Source organism: Somniosus microcephalus, chromosome 8 (assembly GCF_052327205.1).
Source record: "Somniosus microcephalus isolate GS21.2 chromosome 8, FLI_Smic_1.0, whole genome shotgun sequence".
Lineage (NCBI taxonomy): Eukaryota > Metazoa > Chordata > Chondrichthyes > Squaliformes > Somniosidae > Somniosus > Somniosus microcephalus.
In genome coordinates, this window is record NC_140994.1 from 55,694,676 (window position 1) to 55,717,422 (window position 22,747).

The 22,747-nt window shown below is 48.9% G+C and overlaps 1 protein-coding gene across 2 annotated transcripts in view; it reads right to left on the bottom strand.

Moving 5' to 3' along the window:
• Nucleotides 1-22,747, bottom strand: part of cfap46 (cilia and flagella associated protein 46) — a 575,305-nt gene that overhangs the window by 70,187 nt on the left and 482,371 nt on the right. For both annotated transcript variants that reach the window (XM_085994743.1, XM_085994742.1), the window contains 2 exons: nucleotides 18,658-18,693; nucleotides 1,293-1,395 (listed from right to left, as the gene is read on the bottom strand). In XM_085994743.1, coding sequence (XP_085850869.1) covers nucleotides 1,293-1,395; nucleotides 18,658-18,693 — 139 coding nt within the window. The remainder of the gene's footprint in view (nucleotides 1-1,292; nucleotides 1,396-18,657; nucleotides 18,694-22,747) is intronic.

The following is a 22,747-nucleotide window of genomic DNA, read 5'->3' on the forward strand; positions in this document are numbered from 1 at the left end:
TTCCCTTTCCTATTTCTGACTCAGTCTGAATCCAGTGGTGTGCAGATTGGTATCCTGTTTGAACCGGAGTTGAGCTTTTGGACTATCACCAAGACCGCCAATTTCCGTCTATGTTACATTGCTTGTCTCTCTTCCTATCTCACTTCTCCTGCTGCTGAAACTCTCTTCCATGCTTTTGCCATCTCTAAATTCAGTTTCTCCAATATCTGCCTCTTCCACACAAACTCTAACTCATCCAGAACTTCACTGCCCATAGATATACAGGAAACTTTGGTTTATCCGGAGGTTGTATGTCCGGAAACTTCGATCTAACGGCAGAAATCAGCAGCCGTTTTGGTTAGGTTTTTTTTCTTCACCTAGCATTTTTTTTTTAACAGCCAGGCTCTGGAAAGCGTCTCTGTAGCTTAGCAACAGCTTCAGAGACGCTTCCAAGGTACGGGCCGAGTGTTTACAAGCTGTTGCTAAGCAACAGTGTTTGTTGTCAGATACAGAGATGAAAACCTCCGTATCTGACAACATTAGCGCTGGTCTATCCAGAAGTTTTGATAGAATGGCAGCAGCTCGGTCCCGTCGGTGCCAGATATCGCGAAGTTTCCTGTACTGTATTAATTCCTGATCATCACACCCATTTTGCTGACCTCAGTATGGTTTCCCAAAACCCGAGTGTATTGATTTCATAATCTTAATTCTCATCTTCAAATTGCTCAGTAGTATTGTGTCAACCTACCTCTTTAATTTACTTTAGCCCTACGATCTACTTTGCAGTCTCCTCTCTTCCACTTTGGGTCTGCTATGCAACCACCCTCACTCCCCCTCCCCACCCCCCACCCCTGTAATCAGGAATTCTCTTCACAAACTAACCTGTCAGTTACATTTCTCACTATATTCAAAAGCCTTCTCAAAATCCACCCCTTGCACCTTTGCCTTTGGCCATCTCCCCCGAACTCCTCTTCCACCTCCTGTTATTTGTTCGACCCTTTCCCTGAAACACCTTGGGATGTTTTGCCAAATCACAGATAATAAAAATGTTGACATTTATTGTTTTTCTTCCCTTATAAATTGCTGATTAAATCTCCATGTGATAAAAAACTGAATTAACATTGGCTTCAAGCATATCTTTTTTTGTAACCATTAAGTTACAGTACATGCAATGTTAACTACAAAGGCAGATAACATGGATAGTAACTAGCAGCAGGGTAGAACCAAAGGTGTAATTGAGCATTCCTTCGAGACATTTACCTTCATTATTGCATGTTTTGACAAAATTCAAAAAACAATAAAAAAACACATACCTTGGGACATACTCACTGCCCATAACTCCATCCCAGTATGCTGTAAACTGCAAACTGTATTTTTCTATTATTTCTGTCATTACTGTCACAGGATTGAATGCTTCTAGAAAAAATACAAGCAAATTAGCCGAGTATAGTTCAATTCTATCGCACTATTTATATAATGCATTCAATCATTTTCAGATATCTGTACAATTTATTTAGTACAAGTGTGCAAGTATTTTATGTACAAAACACAAGATTACTTTAGTGTTAATGCAATAGATTTTGTAGGCATGGTTTGGAGTACTCAATTTCTTGTGGGGTTCGGGTTAGAGAAACCTCTTTATGAACAAAATCAAGCATTGCCTAATGGTACGGTAGAATATATGAAGCTGCTCAAGTGACATTGAATAATGCAACAAAGTGCTTCAGCCACAAGCTCAAATGAACGCTGGCATTACACCAATGTGACATGTTTCTATTTCCTACTGTATTACTAGAACATAATGGGACATGGCTGTTCTGGACTCCCCTCCCATCCTAACTGGCTAGTAACGTTGGGAGTTTGCTATGGATGGCCCAGGATTCATTGGGGTAAAAATTCGGTATCGCCCCATCTGGGGCGCCATTATTGGCGGAGCGCAAAGTTTAGCGCCTGGCGCTAATTATCGCCTCCACAGCAAACTTGGCTTTTATCGCCCCGGAGATGATTGGAGTGCTAAATCAGGCGCTACACACCTCTCTTAAGGCGTTAAGGCCGAGGAGCGAGGTGCTACCTCAGAGGGCGGGCGCAGCGCAGGTGCTGTCAGTTAGCGATTGAACACAGACACACTGGCGTCAGTCAGTTCTTAAAGGGGAGGGTCGATCTTGCTCTGCAGCCACACCCTGCTCATTGGAGCCTTGAATCTTGGCCTGGGCAGACCTGTGGCTAAATCTTGCAACCAAGGACTATGGAGAGGGCCAGGGAGCGAACACAGCGCTTCTGCGAGCGGGCCTTGGAGGCTCTGGTTGGCGCGGTGCAGCGCAGAAGATCTATTCTGTACCCAGAGAGTGGCAGAAGACCTTTGCCATGCGAGTACAGAAGAGTGTGGAGGGAGGTGGCTCAGAGAGTCTCCTCAAGCAGCATGGTGCCTAGGACCCATGTCCAATGTAGGAAAAAGTTCAACGAACTCACTCGGGTCGTCAGGATGAGTGCCTTTTTTTCAAAACCTCTCCATCCCTCCATCTCAACCTCACTTTATGGCCAGAGGGTCTTAAAAGCCCCAATGCCCAACACTCATCCAACACCTATGGCCCTTTCATCAAACACACACGCGCATTCCACACATTGCATACAGTAAGGGCTATTCAATTGTGGGAGGCACATCAGGCAAGACCATGGCTGCATACAGTAAGGGCTATTCAACTATGGGAGGCATTTCAGGCAACACCATGGCTGTATATTTACTCAGGCGCCGTCCTTTTTCTTGCAGGCCAAGCTGTCTCATAATAGGAGACAGCAGCAACGGACCGGTGGAGGGCGGCCTCAGCTGCAACCCCTCAGCGATCTTGAGGAGCGCGTCCACAGAATTGTGGCAAGCCGGGTGATTGGTCCCGTCGCCACTGGAGACGCCGACCCCGTTCTGGACAGCAATGGTAAGGTCATCACCTTTTTGTCCTCTCTCCTTCCACTTGTTCCTCACAATAGCAGCCTTTGACACTTTCAATCCAAATCACTAAATTGCTGCACTCATGCCTCCCTTGCTGCCACCCTGTCCTCACGCTAAAACCACTCTCGTACCTCCCTGCTTTCAGATGGTGATTCACCAGGTGAGGAGATGGGCCCTCAAGCTGCCAGTGGAAGTGAAGCTGAAGGCGAGGAGGAAGAGGAAGCCAGAGCATCAGTGCCACCCTCTACCGAGGCAGCCCATGCCCACACTGGGAACATGCCTTCCCTGGAGGGGAGCAGGGGGGAATGGTCTGATGAGGGTGAAGCTCCAGGACCCAGCGGGCTGCAGCAACGCAATGGGGGTAGGGAAGCTCGGGGGCGCAGAGGAGGAGCGGGTCCTCGCTGAAATGAGCGCCCAGGTGGAGCACAGGCACACGGAGCTCATGGCTGCAGTGGCAAGGTTGCCCGAATCCATTGAATCACTGGCAAGGAGTGTGGAGCACTTCACTGTAGCACAGGCGGCTGCCACGCAAATGCTTAGTGCTGCAATGTAGTCAGTGGCTGGTCTCATGCAGACGCAGATTGAGGCCACGCGAGCACTGACTGCTGCCACCCTCGCTGGATCAGGCACATTTCCCCGGGGCTCTCACCACGCCGCAGCAGGCCAGCAATCTGCGCCCCATCAGATTGCTCCGGATGCTGAAGTGCTGCCCCGTGGGAGTGCCAGTGTGTCGATCGAGCAGGGAGTTGCTGTCCTCTCTCAAGATGACAGCATTCTTGCTGCCACCACTGGCACATCTCCACTGCAGTTGCCACCACCTGTAGGGCAGACTGCTGCCGCCCATGCAGAGTTGGTGCAGTCAGCAGCCGGGCCCTCCAGGCCCAGAGCTGGTCCAGGCCGTCCTTCAAGGGCATCTGCAGTCTCAGGTTGTGACAATCAGCAGCCTTCCCCCAGCCTTGCTCCAGCCACTGGGGTCCCATTACAGAGGAGCTGCAGGGTGGGAAGGGGGGAATTTCGCAAGGGAAGGAGATCGCCCTCGAAGGGCAAAAAGTAGAAGGTGTGACAAAATGTTTTTCATTGTTTTATTAAAGGCCGAGGTTCACGGTCAAATTTTTGTAACTGTTTTGGACATTGTCTCCAGGTCGTGAGAGCCAGTTATGTTAATGACTGGTTTTTTTTGTGTTTCTTTCTATTAGTTTGTCATGCGGAAATGAGACACACAGAGTTTGTCAAATAAAGAAGTGTCTGTATTCAATTCAAAATGTACATGTTTGGTCTTTGCAATCATTGTTGCTTTGACCGGCTTAGGGGTTGCGGGATGGTTTCATTCAGGTTGTTTGAATGGCAGAAGCCATTTCCTCAGAGGGGGCCTAGAAGCGACTTGCTATGAGCCTTTGACGGACGGCCCTTCCACTTTGTACATTGTGTGCCTCCCTCCCGCCTTGGTGCTGCTGATGATCATCCTCCTCATCTTCCTCCTCCTCCTCTGCTGGTGCTCCAATGCCTGGTGGCATTGGCTGGGTCCTGAGGATTGCAAGGTTCCTGAGGATTGCAAGGTTATGCAGCATGCAGCTCACAACAACGAAGTGGGAGACTCACTCAGGCGAGTACGGAAGGGCTCCTCCAGAATGGTCCAGACAGCAGAACCGTTGCTTGAGCACGCTGATTGTGTGCTCAACAATGTTCCTGGTAGCTTGATGGCTCTCGTTGTATCGTAGCTCAGCAGGGGTGCTGGGCGTACGGAGCGGTGTCATCAGCCAGGTGCACAGAGGAAATCCCTTGTCCCGGAGAAGCCAACCTCCTGGGTGATGCGGTGCCTGGAAAAGGTCTGCCACAGAAGTCTGGCGCAGGATGAAGACATCATGGCTGCTGCCAGGAAAGTGGGCATTGACAGCGAGTATCAGCTGTCTGTGGTCACAGACCAACTGAACATTTAAGGAATGGAAGCCCTTTCGGTTGCGGAAATCCTTGGCATTCTCTTGCGGCGCACGCAAAGCCACATGCGTGCAGTCAATGGCGCCCTGCACCATGGGGAAGCCCGCTATCATCGCAAAGCCCATTGCGCGTTGTTGCTGCTTGTCCGGGGTCATGGGGAAAGAGATGTACTCTCGTCTCCTTTTAAAGAGGGCATTTGTTACCTGACGGATGCAGCAATGCACCGCGAACTGGGAGATATTGGCGATGTCCCCAGTAGCTGATTGAAATGAGCCGGTGGCATAAAAGTTGAGAGCCACTGTTATCTTCACTGCCACCGACAGAGACGTCCTGCTCCTCAGTTGAGGCTGCAGATCTGGCTGAAGCAGGTGGCAGACCTCAGTGACCACCTCCTTGCTGAAGCGCAGCCTTCGCAAACACTGCTCCTCAGACATATTAACGTAGGAGAACTGTTGACGAAAAACCCTGGGAGGTTAAGGTCTCCTGTACAGAGGCCTGTTGGCCCTCCTCCGTCTGGCCATGATTGCCACTCTCTCTGTGCATCTCTGTGCCTGCCGAATGTGATGGAGAAGGACGACGTTCCCATCCATTGCAGCCCCCATAGTATCTAGGCAATCAAAGTTATTAAGGTCAAAAAGCAAAGTACCTGCAAAGTTATGGTCAGAAGCGAAAACTACCTCAGACAGCGTTGACTCTCTCAAAATCTCTCTCTCTCAGAACGAGTGGTGCAAAAATGGCTACCACACAAAAGCTAGGAAGCGGCCCCCTTTAAATAGTGCCCCCCCACCCCCACAGCGACTGCGAAGCGTTCCAGTCAACCGGTCATTGGTTGCGCCAGGCAGAAAGGAGGGGGGCGCCACTCAATTTCCGGTCCAGGGCATCACAAGGGCGTTGCACTCTCGAATAACGTCAAGATCTGCGTGCGCAGGAGATCGGGCGGTATTGTTTAGCGCCGCTGCAAAATGTCCAGTCAATTTCGTGAGAGGCGCAGATATCGCCGCGCCCGGGCGCTAGTTGCTTTGCGCCCCACTTGGCGCCCTCTTAAGGCGCTACCAACTGAATTTTTCCCCCATTGCCTTTATCACATCCTTTTTACATTAGATACTATGGGCTCGCTTTTGCCAGTGTGGGCGGGCTGGGGCGTGTCAGGTGGTTTTCCTGTCAGGACCACGACTCCGATGTGAAGTGGGAAAAAAGTGCGATTTTCCCCTAATTGGCCACTTGATTTCCAGCGTGTGGGAACCCCTGGCCCAATTAGTTTTTCCATCCAGAAAGTCACCTCTGATGACGTCATCGGTGCTGCTGGATTTAAGGTCTGCAAGCAGCCTTGCTTCTTCTGGAGACTGGAAACGCTTTGGACATTGTATGAAGGACTTCATTTTGTTGTGTCGGTACCTTTCTACCTAGACACAATTAGAACTCAGAACCCAGAGATTCAAACATGAAGTGCTTTATTCAGGAAGGAAAGGAAAGTTCTGGAGAGTTCCGAACAAAGAGAGCTAAACTTAACCAAGAGAACACCCATACATGTATCTGCTGTGACAGCGCCACCACAGGTGGGAGGAGAACACACAATACATAACATATTCCTCCCCTCTTAAATGAAAGGTCCACATTATTCCTCAACAGGTAAGTTACTTTCAATGCACTCAACTAACCCAGGGTAGAGGTAGACTGCCTCAAACCCTGACTTTACCCTGGGGTTTATTCTGCCCCAGTCTTGTGGGTAAGTCACTAAGCCTACAGATCCAAGCGTCTTGGAGGCCGCCGCTCTCCGACAGGATACCGGCAGTCATCGCTGGCTTCCACAGCAGTAGGCATTGACACAGGCCTGGATAGAGAAGGTGCCTGTGTCAGTCGAAAGTCAGGAGTTTGCACAGGTGGAACAGTCTCTATGTCTTCCTGTGTTGGAGAAGAGCACTGTGGCAAAGGATGCTGGTTTGTGGTATCATCCGGAAACAGTTCAGGCCAACCAGCCGTTGGAGCCTCTGTGGCTGTCTCTGCTCCTAGCAACAGTTGATCTGTGTGTCTTCTCCAGATGGCGTCCTCGGCAGTCTCAACCGTGTAAGACACAGGGCCCGTCTGCGCGATCACTGTAGCAGGAACCCATTTCGGTCCAGTGTTGTAGTTTCGAGCTAGGACGTGCTCTCCAGGGTGAAACCGTCTCTCCTTGGCTCTTTTCTCTCTCTTTTCAACTTGAGCTTGTTGTTGACAATGGACAACCTGTTCTGCCCTTGGAGGTTTGAGTAAGTCAAAACTTGTCCGCAACTGCCTCTTCATCATGAGCGAAGCGGGGGAAGTTTTGGTTGTGGCATGCGGCTCGTTCCTGTAGGACAACAGGAAGCTGTTCAGACGTTGGTGGATTGAGCCCTGACCTTGCGATGCCTTCAAGGCGTGCTTCAAAGTTTGCATGAACCTTTCTGCCAGGCCGTTAGTAGAGGGATGATAGGGTGCAGACCTGATGTGTTGGACACCATTCACATGCAGGAAGGTTGCAAACTCCTGTGATACAAATTGTGGACCGTTGTCACTTACGAGTTGTTCCGGTGAGCCATAACGGCTGAACATCTCACCAAGTTTCTCAATTGTTTTCTCTGCCGTGGTAGACCTCATCACAGCGACCTCCGGCCACTTGCTACGAGCGTCCACAACCACCATAAACATCTTCTCTTCGAAAGGACCGGCGAAGTCCACATGTACTCACTGCCACATTTCTGCAGGCCAATCCCAGGGGTGTAGGGTTGCCAGCTGTGGAACATTCCAGACCCTTTAACATGGGGAACATGTTTTGGCTTTCTCCTCAATATTTCCATCGAGACCTGGCCACCAGAAGTAGCTTCTTGCCATTTCCTTCATCCGAACCATCCCACTGTGGCCTGTATGAAGTTGTTGCAGTATAGGTTCCCTCAGAGGTGGTGGAATGATGACACGGCGTCCCCACAGAAGACAACCTGCCTGGACGGAGAGCTCATTTCTTTTTGAAACGTAAGGTTTCAAACTGGGAGAATCTCCTATAGCTCTCCCTCGAATGACATCGTCCATTACCTCAGACAGGACTGGATCGTTGCGGGTGTACCTTCGCACCTGAACTGCAGTGACAGGTGCTCCCTCCACTTGTCTAAAGTAGAAGATGTCTATCTGACGAAGCTCTGGGGGAGTAACAGGCAAGGGTAGCCTCGAGAGACCGTCTGCGTTGCCGTGCAAGTCTGATTTGCAATATTTGATGTCGTATGTGTGTCCTGAGAACAGTAAAGCCCACCTTTGCATCCTGCTTGCAGCAAGAGACGGAATTCCGGTGTGGGGCCCAAAGATTGAAGTCAATGGACAGTGGTCCATCAGGAGTGTGAACCTTCTCCCAAACAGGTACTGATGAAATTTTTGAATTCCAAAAACGATTCCCAAGGCCTCGCGCTCAATCTGTGCATAGTTACTCTCAGCCTTGTTCAAGGTGCGTGATGCGAAGGCGATAGGTTTCTCTTCACCAGAAGGCATGATGTGGGATATGACTGCTCCCACACCATATGGTGACGCATCACATGCTAGCTGCACGGGTAGCTTTGGGTCAAAATGTGTCAGGACCTCCGATTTCAGCAATGCTTTCTTTGCTTGGGCGAAAGCTTCGTTGCACAGTTCAGTCCATTTCCATGTTTTGCCTTGACATAGCAACATTGCTGAAGCCGTTACATCAGTTGCTAAGTCTGGAATAAACTTCCCATAGTAGTTAAGTAGCCCCAGAAATGAACGTAACTGGCTCACATTCTGGGGCCTCCACGATCGCTTTGACCTTTGACGGCGCCTTATGCAGGCCAATAGCGTCAATCACATGCCCCAGGTACTCAACTGAAGACTGAAAGAATTCACATTTGTCTTTACGAACTCTGAGTCCGTACTCTTTCAGTCGTTGTAGTGTCGCATCCAAGTTCAGAAGATGATCCTCCTCATTTGTCCCAGTGACAAGGATGTCGTCCAGGTAGCACTGGAGTCCTGGCAGTCCACTCAAAATCTGATCCATTGCCCTTTGGAATAGAGCAGGGGCCAACGTAATTCCAAACGGAAGGCGGCAGTACCTGTATAGCCAGCCCCTTGTGTGTCACAATTGTTAGCAGCTCCTTTGATTTGTCATCGACATGCATTTGTAGATAAGCCTGGCATAAGTCTATTTTGCTGAACTTTTGCCCTCCGGCCAGGCCCGTAAAAAGATCATCGATGAGGGGAAGAGGGTACTGTTCCGCAGACAGCACCGGGTTAATAGTCACTTTAAAATCCCCGCAGATTCGAACAGATCCATCCTTTTTCAGGACAGGAACAATGGGTGTGGCCCATTTGCTCACGCTCACAGGCTCCAGGACTCCATTCTCGACTAAGGCCTCCAAGTTAGCCTCAACTTTTGGCCTAATTGCATAGGGTACAGGTCGGGCTTTGTGAAACTTCGGCTTGCTGTCAGGTTTAATGTCCAGTCTCACGCTGATCTTTTTCATGCTCCCAAGTTCTCCATTGAAAAGTTCTGCATGTTTGTTTAACACTGCAGTCAGACCTGACTCCCCTTTTGACATCATGCGGACTGCAGGCCAGTCCAGCGTGATTTTCTCTAGCCACGCACGTCCCAGTAGCGATGGGTAATTTCCCTTTACCACATATAGTGGCAGTTTCGCAGTCTGTCCGTTCAATTTAACTGTCACCTCAATGGCGCCTCTCATGGCCACAGGTTCACTGGTATATGTCTTTAGCACAATGTTTGTTGGCTGAAGGGTAAGATGCTTTAGCATTTTGTTGTAGACAGTGTCTGAAACAAGGGACACAGCCGCGCCTGTGTCCACCTCCATCCGCACTGATTGTCCCTCCACCAGTGGTGACACCCAGTAGCCATTTGAACCACCTGCAACCGTCAGTATGTGCACCTCTTCCTCCTCAGAGGTGTCGCTCCCCTCTGTTTTGCTTGTTCTATCATACTGCACTGAATGAACACTCTTTTTCCTCTCTTGTCCAAATACAGACATTTTACTTTCATGCTTCCCAGCTCTGTCTGTTCTTTTTTTTTACCTCTACAGGCGCGTTCAATGTGACCCTTTTTGCCACAATTTCGGCATTCCAGCTCCGTACACCAGCAGTCATTAGCATGATGGCCCGTTTTCCCACAACGGTAACATGTGCCGTTCCGCACACCTTTAGGCTCAGACGACACCGTGTGAACTCTCCCTGTTGAACTCAACTGGTGAGCCTCCTTTTCCGCCATCTCCATGGAGACACTAACTTCAAATGGCCTTTTCAAGAGGAAGGTTGTCCTCAGTAAGAAGGCGCTTCTGTGTGGCTGCACTTTGCAGACCACACACAAGTCTGTCTCTAATGGTGTCATTCAGCACCTCCTTGAACTTGCAGTGTTCTGACAACCTTTTTAAAGCAGCAATAAGAACCGCCACTGATTCCCCCTCCTCTTGATTCCGTTTGTGAAATCTAAATCTCTCAGCAATAACCAGAGGTTTTGGTGAAAAATGTGCTCCAAGAATTTCCACTAGTTGCTTATATGTTTTAGTTCCTGGCTTATCTGGCTGCACAAGGCTGCGAAGTAAATTGAATGTCTTCAGCCCCATTACACTCAAAAAGGTAGGCACGACCTTTTCGTTTGCCACTGCAGTCGCCAATACAAAATAGTCAAAACGTTCTGTATAAGCGCTCCATTGCTCCACATTTTCATCAAAATCACCGATGTTTCCTAATATAGTAGCCATCTCACGTTTCAAATTTAAATTTCTGTTTACTCACTGCACCCATAACGTTAATGTGATGCTGCAATCTCTGTTCCGAGTGTTTTGTAGTCGAAAACAAGAAAGTTCCCACAACGCAGATTCATCCCATCCTCGTCGCCACTTTGTTGTGTCGGTACCTTTCTACCTAGACACAATTAGAACTCAGAGCCCAGAGATTCAAACATGAAGTGCTTTAATCAGGAAGGAAAGGAAAGTTCTGGAGAGTTCCGAACAAAGAGAGCCAAACTTAACCAAGAGAACACCCAACCATGTATCTGCTGTGACAGCGCCACCACAGGTGGGAGGAGAACACACAATACATAGCATATTTACCGACCATGTCCACCAGCAAGCAAAAGTGTGCACCTCGCTTTGATGAGCCCTCCCTCCAAGCTCTGGTGCAGGGAGCAAGATCTAATAAGGAGGTGCTGTTCCCTTCATCAGGGAGAAAAAAGCCACCCCAGTAGACTAAAGCTGTGTGGCTGCAAATGGCCCAAGAGGTCAACTGCATATCAATGAGCTGCAGAACCTGGTTGCAATGCAGGAAGAGGTTTCATGACCTTCTCCGCACAGGAAAAGTGAGTATGACTTTCCCATCACCCTCAATCTGATCCCCATCGCCTCTCCTCACCAGCACTCTGCTTTGCCAGCCTCTTCCTCCACATCCCACTTGACACTTACATCCCTGCACCCCTACCCATTCCCTCTCTCTCTATGGTCACATTCACTTAACTATTCGACCATGCAGCCCTCACACTCTCTATCACTGTGATGCAATGACAACTTACAGCACACAGGGAGGGCCCTTTGTCTCCTTTTAAGCATCTATGCTATGGAATCTCTACACTCACTCCTTTATTGTCACTCAAACTCCACTTTTGTCCCTCATTGCAGGAAAAGAGAGCCCACAATAAGAGGGAAAGAGTGAGGACAGGAGGAGGGCTACCCTCAGTAGCCCAGCTCACCACCACGGAGGCGGCGGCCCTGGAAATTCCTGGGATCGAGGAGGATTCCCAAGTGGGGGAAACGGACAAGCTGGTGACAATAGTTTGGCATCTCTCTCATTGACATTACATGAGTCACTGATAAGTCAATCTGTTAGAGCATCAGATTCATTATGATCATCTGCACTATTCAATGTGCATGTAACCTTGACCTCACATCTCTAACTCTTTCCTTTACTCCCCCACAGGACCATTGAGAGCCCCCGTCCCCACTGTCAAGGAGGAAGAGTCTGAGCTTCCAGACTCCTCAGAGGAAGTTGCAACCTCTGAGGGCGTTGCATCAGCAGAATTAAGCGCACACATCACCAGCGCAGACACACACCTCAGTGGGACCTTCTGGACATAGAGTAGAGTTGTCACCTGGTGTATCACAGCTCACAAGTGAGCATCAGCAGATGGTGGAGACAGGGACAGCAGTGGAGAGTCCTCATTGGAGGGCGCAGGATGCTCCCAGCTCCGCTCAGCTGCATGTCGACCCTGTGCCTCTGGGTCCATCCAGAAGGAGAGCGGTGCTGGAACTCCAGGAACAGGTGCAGGAGTCTCTGGCAGGTTTTGTCTCCAGGGTTGCTGCGAGTGTGGAGCGAATGGAGGAGTCCATCGCTAACATGAGCAGAGCCTTTGTGGAGGCGTTGGCACATGAACGCATCACCATGGAAAGGATGGCTACCTCCATGGTAAGGCTGGCTACCGTAGAGGAAAGGATGGCTACGTCCATGGAGGAGCTAAGTCACCAGGGTAATGAAAATATGGTAATTGTTCAGAATAGACTGACATCTCGAGGAGCAATGGTCAGCTATCGAGCAAACAAACCAGACCTTCATGCAAGTCCTCTGGAGTAGGACTTCCAGTGCAGAAATGGGTCCTCATGGCCCCCCTGAACTGCAGCAAGGTGCTGTCCAGCCACTTGCTAGCTCTGAAGTGGGGCTGACCCATGAGAGGGATGTTGGTGGCATACAACAAGGAAGTGGGGGCGCCTCTCCAAGCGCTCACACGACCATGCCACTGCAGAGCCCTTGGTCAGAGCCACACCAGAGTCCCCACCCAACTGAGATCGGCGTCTCAACCCCTACACAGCCGCAGGAGCAGCAGACTGTTGCCGAGCCCTCACAGGCTTGGAACCTCAGAGGACGCCCGCCAAAGGTGTCGAGACAGGAGCAGCAAGAAAGTGAGCAAGGGGCCTCCACATCTGCTGAAGCCACAGGGGAAGCACCACGTAGGAGCATGCGTAAGAGGAAGATAATGCATAAGTAGTCACGAGGGTAGTCATTTTGGTGTAATGTGTTTATTTTTGAAATGCCATCAGTTGCTTGTCGTCATAAAAAATTCTGATGGCAAACTGTTGAAGTTGTGGCGTGTGTCACTTCACTAATGGGACTTCCACATTGAGGGCTTAGGGCGACTTGCAATTGTCAGTATGGTGGTCAGAGTGAAACGAATCTGCAGGTTCTTGGCCATTGTTGATGGTCTGATAAGAAGGTGCGAGGCAAAAGTGTTTGATTGTGCAGGCTAAGCAAATCTGGCCAACATGAGTGTGTCCCTTGCATCCCGGGCAGCAATGTGGTCGTGCGTTGGCGCCTTCTGGCCTTTGCAGCTTCAGGTGGGTGAGCAGCAACTTGGCACTCCTGTTGTTGCTCCTGCTGTTGGTGGTGCTGTTGTTCATGGTTCTGCTGCTGCCACAGCTGGTCTTCGTCTGAATCTGATGTCCCGGAGGAAAGGAAATAAATGGTTCCCATGCTTCTGGTATATGCCTCAGTTGAGGAAGCGCTCAGTCAAGATGGTGAGAGGGGTTTCCCAGGAGGTCACACTGGAGATGGGTGTCAAGCTCCAAACTTCCACAACAATGGGTATGCCTGCTAAAAGTTCCCCCAGACCTGAGACAACAAAGTTCTGCCACCTGCAAATGATGATTGCTGAAAACTCCTTTTTAATGGTGGACCTGCAGCTGTTAGTAAGCAGTCCATTTGTGAGGCCGCCAGTATTCACTGGCGTGTTCCAGAGGCGACGTGCAGGACGTGGGAAAAGTGGTAAAATCAGAAAGGCCTCTAAAAATGGGATTATAGAGGCAATTAAGTGGTTGTTAAGGGCCTATCCCGCCTCTTGGGGGCGGGATGGAAACAGGGTCAGAAAACAAGCATGTGGGAAAATTGCTTGGAGGCGGGATCGGGCCCGCCCGCCATTTTTTGCGATTTTAACACCTCACACATCTCCAATCCCGCCTCCTCGGGCCTGGCCAAATCGAGCCCTCTGATTCAGTCTGAACTGACTAAAAACTACCAATCAACTACTCCATTTTCAGCTGTCCTTAATTAACACCTGACTTTCTAGGCGAGTACTAATTTTATCCTGTAATATGTCTCTTAGAAACGTAGCTGCGACTGATATAAGGCAGACTGTTCTAGTTACCTGACTGTCGCTTTTTTTGAACCTAAGATTAAACAACTGCCCATGTAGGATGAAACAAATCAGACTTTAATTTGAATCTGTAGCGGTACCACCGAGTGTCCCTTACTTACCTTACATAATTCCCTTTAACGTAACGATATATGCGGTTTGCCGGTGCGGGGCTTTCCCCCTTTGGGAGCGCGGGCGAACGCGATGACGCGGGTTAACGCAATGACGTCACGTCGCACATCACGTGACCGTCCCAAGCGCGGGCAAACGCGATGACGTCACGCCGCACATCACATGACCGCCCCAAGCGCGGGAAAACGCGATGACGTCATGACGCAATCCCCGGGACTGACTACTCAGTCCTCGTGGCGTCTCCGTCTGGTGAAGACCTATTTTATGGCTCTCCTGTAGCGAACTCAGCAACCTGTTTGAATTCCTCTGTTCCTGCATTAAAAACCTTTTTGATTGTTCTCCTGGAGTCGACCTCGATTATTTGATAGGCATTCGTCCAACACCTACAATTGGTGAACCCGAATATCTACAATTGGTGACCAATGATGGGAGCTCATCAATACCTACATTGGTGACCCCGTTTTTCGTGAACATTTTTCACGAAAGCAGCGCAGCCGGACCCCGATTTTTCGTGAACGTTTTTCACGAAAGAAGCACGCATGGAAGCTACAGCCGTTTCGCTCAGCTACCGCAACACTGGGAGCAACAATCGCCCTCGTGCTTTATTCTGGTAGGAGCTCTGTTCGCCCTGTGCAACATCGATACGGCGCAGACCACGTACCTGGATACGGTCTCCGTTTTCGACAGCTCTACCTAATTTCGGAGCGTCAGCCTCTTCGACAACCCCACGGCGGAACAGCAAGTATAACACCCTCACAGCGCGGGTGCAGCACGTTTTCGGGCTCACAGGATCGGAGCGCACCCTGGCGGAGAGGCCACGAGGACTCAGTCCTCGCAAACCACCCCTCGCAACCCACGAGGACTCGCCCCTCACAACCCATGAGGACTCGCCCCTCGCAACCCACGAGGACCCATCCCTCGCAAACCACGAAGCCCCATCCCTCGCAAACCACGAGGTCCCATCCCTCGCAAACCACGAGGACCCATCCCCCGTTGACACCGCACCAGCCTGTCAGCCTGCTGGTCTGTCTTTTCTGCCACGCTTTTCGGCGTGAAGGCGAAGCGTTGCCGCCCTCCCGGCAGTTTTTCCCCTAAATCAACAACAACTAGAAGCGTTGCCGCCCTCCCGGCAGTTTTTCCCCCTAAATCAACAACAACCAGAAGCATTGCCGCCCTCCCGGCAGTTTTCCCCCTACCGAAATCAACAACTAGAAGCGTTGCCGCCCTCTCTACAGTTTTCCCCTCAACAAAAGCAAACATCTACTGACGCTGCGACCATCGAAGACGGGTCCAACGGGCATCCCGTGGCCGCGATCTGCCATGCGAAAATTGCTGTCATCACCGATCACTGATCAACGCAGCATCGGGTCACTCTCGTCTACGTTCCCGACTGCCGAAGAGTTCGCTGATCAACGCCGCAACGGTTCACTCTCTTCTGTGTTACCGTAGTAGCACGACGGCACGCACCGTTCCGTGCGTTCCCGACTGCCGAAGAGTTCGCTCGCCTGTCGGCGAGTTCACCGACCTGCCACAACCCACATTTCTTTCCTCCTGGATCGCCCGTTCGACGTTCCTGCAGATTTCGTCAGACTGGGGACCTTTTCCCAACAATAACAGAGCCATGGTCCGCGTCTGCCCAACCTGCCAGTCACTATGACGCGGCCAGCTGTTTCGCCCTGGCACCCGCTTCGAACCACGGGCTACAGAGGTCACACACTTCCACGGTCCTTCACAGGGCTGAATACGTTTTATTCACCCTTACACACAACGGGATCCGCTCAAGACCCCATCTACCGGACCACATATTTCGACCTCGCCTGCCACGTTGAGACAGCACGACCACCCGCCCGACCATCAGCCACCCATCGTCGTTACGGCACACCTGGTATGATCGTCCGTCTGACCACCAGCCACCCATCGTCGTTACGCCAACCCCAGTACGACCGCCCGCCAGACCGCCAGCCACCCAGCAGTCTCCGTCTCGAGACTACAGGAGTCGTTCGGACAGGCTCGTCAGACCACTTCACCATTTGACGTCCGTTAAAGCGAATTCTGGGGGGGCGCATGTAGCGGTACTGTTAAGTCCGTGAATGATTGAGACACGGACTAGCAGGAGAGAAACAAAGAGATCTTTACTGGTGGAAGGCATAAACGAATCTAACCAACGGAGGCTCTCTAGCGCCTTTTATACAGGGGTGGTCACTGCCGGTACTGCAGCCTGAGACCAGTTATTCTCTTAAAGGTACATACACAACAGGTACCACCGAGTGTCCCTTACTTACCGTACATAATTCCCTTTAACGTAACGATATATGCGGTTTGCTGGTGCGGGGCTTTCCCCCTTTGGGAGCGCGGGCGAACGCGATGACGTCACGTCGCACATCATGTGACCATCCCAAGCGCAGGCAAACGCGATGACGTCATGCCGCACATCACGTAACCTCCCCAAGCGCGGGAAAACGCGATGATGTCATGACGCAATCCCCGGGACTGACTACTCAGTCCTCGTGGCGTCTCCGTCTGGTGAAGACCTATTTTATGGCTCTCCTGTAACGAGCTCAGCAACCTGTTTGAATTCCTCTGTTCCTGCATTAAAACCTTTGATTGTTCTCCTGGAGTCGACCTCGATTATTTGATAGGCATTCGTCCAACACCTACAATTGGTGAACCCGAATACCTACAAATCAATGATCATTCTTCAGAACATTTCCAGGTGAAACAGCAATTTACTTGTACTTCTTTCAATTTAGTATACTATATTCGCTGCTCGCGATGGGGTCTCCATTACATTAGGGAGACCAAACGCAGATTGGGTGATCACTTTGCAGAATATCTCCGTTCAGTCCACAAGAATGACCCGGAGCTTCCTGTCGGCTGTCTTTTTAATTTTCCACCCCATTCCCACTCTGTCCTCGGCCTTCTACACTGTTCTAATGAAGCTCAACGGAAGCTCAAGGAATAGCACCTCAACTTTCAATTAGGCACTTTACAGCCTTCCAGGCTTAATATTTGAACAATTTCAGATCAAACCCACCGCTCCCATTTTTTTGGACAGTAGCTGTTGGTAACGATTCTGCTATTGCCATTTACAGCTCCTCTAGACCCATCTTTTGTTTCTTTACTTATCCCATTACCAGCCCCTTTTGCCTTGCACCATCATTCGTTTTTTCATTTCATCTCTCCTGCCCTCCACCCTATCATAGACCTTCCCTTTTGTTCTTTCCTCCCTCTCCCCCCCTTTCCCTGCCTCTGTACTTGCTTAAAACCTGCTACATCTCTAACTTTTTTCCAGTTCTGATGAAAAGCCATCAACCTAAATGTTTGTTTCTCTTTCCATAGATACTTGCCTGACCTGCTGAGTATTTCCAACATTTTCTGTTTTATTACATCTGCAGAAAACCTTGAGAAGTTGTTGAGATAATGGGGCAGTAATTCCTCCCCAAACGCGTGAGTACGGAAGGGGTACTCACGCGTCTGGCCGGAGGAAATGCCGGTTTTCAGCATGCACAGCGCATGCGCTGAAAACCGGCATTTCCTCTCCTCTAACCCAAGAGGTGAAGAGGCTAGCGCGTGCGCTGTAGGGGGCAGAGCGTGCGTCTTGGATTTCCTCTGTTTTGGGGGATTTGCGCATGTCTAAAGGCCTCCGGTCTTTACGCTTGTAAAAAGCACACGCAAGTATTTATTTTTACAGGTAAGTGGTGTTTTAGTGTAATTTAGAATTTTTTTTCCCCACAGGTTTATTATTTTAAAGAATCTACGATAAGGTAAGTTTAGTTTTAGACCCTTTTCATTAAAAATTTATTTTTTTCAAAAAAATAAATTATTGTTTAAATGATTTTTTTAAACTTATTTATACTTAATTTAATGATTGGGATGTTTTTTAAATTTTTATTTAAAGTTTAAATAGTGTTTTGGGCCCCCGTAGTTTCCATGAGTTTGACAGTTCTTACTCTCAAACTCATGAATGAATCTTCCCCTCCCCTGATTGGTTGTACAGTGCTCACCTGATCCCAGCCGGCACATTGCACTAACTACGCCGCTGGATCAGGTAAGTACTGCGCGCTGACATCTGAACCGGGCCTGTGACAGGAAATGCAAGCAGGCCCGGGCTTCAGATGTCAGCGCGCAGGGTGAGTGCAGATCGGGGGCTTGCACGCGCGGCAAGCCCCCGACACCAAGTTCTGGGCCAATAAGAACCACCAAGCAGCTGCCTATCTCAAAAAAATTCCAACAACAACTGACCTTTAATTAATTCTTGTACTTAGTTATATTACTTCAAAGGGAGTGCCTGAGCAGAATCTTAAAGGGACAGTCTAGGTTAGCAGCGAAACATTATAACCGTGCTCTACCAGACAGCCCATGAACAATACTAAGGGACATCAACTACTATTACAATAAATTGTTTTGTTAAATATATTTATGCAGGGAAATCTACTTACAGGGAATGTGATCTAACGTAGGGTACTTGTTTTGCTTTGAAACTTAACATGCATTAGTAAAATGTAAAAGCACATTTATACCCTCTTACCTGAGTCACTGGTTTCATCATAAGGATCTACAATATCTGACAAGTCCAGTTAAGGTTAAACATGGGATTACTCACAAGGGCACATATATGCACTGCCACCCAACAGCATATACCGATTGTTGGTGGCAACATCATGGGCAGCGTGCCCCCAAATGTCCGATACACACTGCCCACCACTGAGGTTCTTTGCCAGCAGTGTGGTCTTGTAAAATCAGCGTTGTAGTGTTCGATCTTATTCCAGTAATTATACAATTTAAAATGTTCATAATTAATCTCAGTATCAGTGGGGGTGGGGGGGGGGGAACAATACAGGAAGCACTTTCACTCTTCTTTAGACTGCTGTTTTTCAACACCCCAGGGAAATGGGATCTGCTTTAGCTCAAAGTATTAGAAGTAAATCTAACCGTAGGCCACCCTAGAGCAATGGGAATAAGGAACCAATGGAATTTTTAATTATTGAATTTTTGCGCATGCTATATCAAATCTTAGCAAAGGCATAAAAGAGAGGATAAATGAGCTACTTTTTATGAAAATATTTTGAGATGAAGAGGTATGCCTTCCTTAAAACAAAACAAACAAAATTAATCAAGATGCAGCTGGAAAATGGTCAAAAGCAGAAGTCGTGATTGATTTTCTTTTTACCCCCTAGGCCAAGGAATGCTGAAGCTAACTGCATCACCTTCAACATCATCCTGGCTGAGATCAGTTAACCAACCACAGACCAGGTATCAAACGTTTAAAATAGTTGTTTAGTGCCTCCCGTTAGCACCTTGTGGGGCGCTAACGGGGCATTAATGAAGTAGCGCCGGGGTGAGGCAAATCCAGCAGCGCACGCCAAATCCAGTCGCCCCTTAGCGCCGCTGCTAACAGTTAGCGCCTGAGGCTTTAGAGCCAGGCAGATCGTGACATCAGTGAGCATGCAACGCTCACTCAGCACCCGATCTGCCAAATTGATTATCACCCCCCTGCCTTAGCGCCTCGCCCTGACAACGACAGGAAGAGGAGGCGTGAAGCAGGTGGATGGTGGCTCCAGGGGCACTATTTAAAGGGATCAGTTGCAGCTGTCAGGTTAGTGCAGTTGCACTGCTTCCTTGTCAGTTTGCGATTGTGCAAGAGTTTAATTCAGTCATTTAAAGGTTGTTTAGTATCAGGAGTGTTGTGGCTACTAACAATTAGTTACATTTATTCTCACAACATATCAAAGTAATACACTTGGTTACATTAATGAGGGCTGTACTGGCAGTTGACCTCGCCCTCCAGGATCCATGGCGGAGGGAGCGGAGGCAGCAAGAAAAATTGGCCAGAGGGAGAAGGGCCATAAGGGCTCTCAACAGGAAGCCTTACCCTCCGAGGGTATTCCAAGAGCACTTCTCCTACCTGGCTAGCTAACAGGAAACAGAGAGTAGGCATAAATGGGTCATTTTCTGATTGGCAAGATGTAACGAGTGGTGTGCCACAGGGATCAGTGCTGGGGCCTCAAATTTTTACAATTTATATAAATGCCTTGGATGAAGGGACCGAAGGTATGGTTGCTTAATTTGCTGATGACACAAAGATAGGTAGGAAAGTAAATTGTGAAGAGGACATAAGGAGGCTACAAAGGGATATAGATAGGTTAAGTGAGTGGGCAAAGATCTGGCGAATGGAGTATAATGTGGGAAAATGTGAAGTTGTCCATTTTGGCAGGAAGAATAAAAAAGTATATTATCTAAATGGTGAGAGATTGCAGAGCTCTGAGATGCAGAGGGATCTGGGTGTCCTAGTGCATGAATCGCAAAAGGTTACTATGCAGGTACAGCAAGTAATTAGGAAAGCTAATAGAATGTTATCGTTTATTGCGAGGGGAATTGAATGCAAAAGTAGGGAGGTTATGCTTCAGTTATACAGGGCATTGGTGAGACCACATCTGGAGTACTGTGTACAGTATTGGTCTCCTTATTTAAGGATGTAAATGCGTTGGAAGCAGTTCAGAGAAGGTTTACTGGACTAATACCTGGAATGGGCGGGTTGTCTTATGAGGAAAGGTTGGACAAGTTAGGCTTGTATCTGCTGGAGTTTAGAAGAGTAAGAGGTGACTTGATTGAAACATATAAGATTCTGATGGTTCTGGACAAGGTGGATGTAGAGAGGATGTTTCCTTTTGTGGGAGAATCTAGAACTAGGGGTCACTGTTTAAAAATAAGGGGTCGCCCATTTAGGACAGAGATGAGGAGAAATTTTTTCTCAGAGGGTTGTGAGTCTTTGGAACTCTCTCCCTCAGAGGGCGGTGGAAGTAGAGTCTTTGAATATTTTTAAGGCAGAGGTAGATAGATTCTTGGTTAGCAAGGGGGTGAAAAGTTGGGGGTAGGCAGGAATGTGGAGTAATCAGATCAGCCATGATCTTATTGAATGGCGGAGCAGGCTCGAAGGGCCGAGTGGCCTACTCCTGCTCCTAATTCGTATGTTCGTATGTCCAATTAAATGAGCAGCAGTGTATCAGAAGGCTCCGCTTCGGCAAGGAGGTGGTCACAGAACTCTGCCACCTTCTGCAACCAGACCTCGAGCCTCAGATCAGGGCGACCACGGTTCTTTCAGTGGCAGTCAAGGGCACCGTCGCCCTCAATTTCTTTGCTAGTGGATCCTTGCAGTCTGCAACAGGAGATATAGCTAACATCTCGCAGTTCGCCGTTCATCGCTGCATCCGGGAGGTCATAGAGGCTCTCTACAGTAGGAGAAGGGACTACATTTCCTTCCCCATCACCAGAGTCATAAAGTCATTGAGTCATTACGGCAGAAAAGGAGGCCATTCGGCCCATCGAGTCCGTGCCGGCTCTCTGCAGAGCAATCCAGTCAGTCCCAATCCCCCGCTCTATCCCCGTAGCCCTGCAAGTTTATTTCCCTCCAATTTCCTTTTGAAATCATTGATCGTCTCCGCTTCCACCACCCTCGTCAGCAGCGAGTTCCAGGTCATTACCACTCGCTGCATAAAAAAGTTCTTCCTCACGTCCCCCCTGTATCTTGCCCAAAACCTTAAATCTGTGCCCCTTGTCCTGTCAGCTAATGGGAACAGCCTTTCTCTGTCTACCTTATCCAAACCCGTCATAATCTTGTACATCTCTATCAAATCTCCCCTCAACCTCCTTTGCGCCAAGGAGAACAACCCCAGCTTCTCCAACCTAACCTTATAGCTAAAATCCCTCATCCCTGGAACCATTCTGGTAAATCTCCTCTGCACCCTCTCAAGGACCTTCACATCCTCACATCCTTCCTAAAGTGTGGTGACCAGAATTGGATGCAATACTCTAGTTGTGGCCTAACCAGAGCTTTATAAAGGATCAGCATAACTTCCCTGCTTTTGTACTCAATACCTCTATTTATGTAGCCCAAGATCCCATATGCTTTGCTAACTACTCTTTCAATATGTCTGGCCACCTTCAAAGATCTATGCACATGAACCCCCAAGGTCCCTCTGTCCCTGCACACTCTGTAGAACTGTGCCATTAAGCCTATATTGCCTCTCCCTATCCCTTCTGCCAAAATGCATCACCTCACACTTCTCTGTATTAAATTCCATCTGCCACTTGTCTGCCCATTCTCCAGCCTATCTATGTCCTGTTGCAATCGATTGGTATCATCCTCACTGTTTGCCACACCTCCAAGTTTGGGATCATCAGCAAATTTTGAAATTCTACTCTGTATTCCAATATCCAAGTCATTTATATATATCAAAAAAAGCAGTGGCCCCAGCACTGACCCTTGGGGAACATCACTGTCTACCATCCTCCAGTCTGAAAAACAACCATTTACCATGACTCGCTGTTTTCAGTCTTTAACCCAATTTCTTATCCAAGCTGACACTGACCCTCCTATTCCATGAACCCCAATTTTGTTAACCAGCCTTTTGTGTGGTGCTTTGTCAAACACTTTCTTAAAATCCATACAGACAACATCCACTGCATTCCCTTCATCAACCTTCTCTGTTACTTCATAAAAAAATTCAATTAGATTAATCAAACACAATCTGCCTTTTACAAATCCGTGCTGGCTCGCCTTAATTAACTTAAACCTCTCCAAGTGCCTGTTAATTTTTTCCCTGATTATTGTTTCTAAA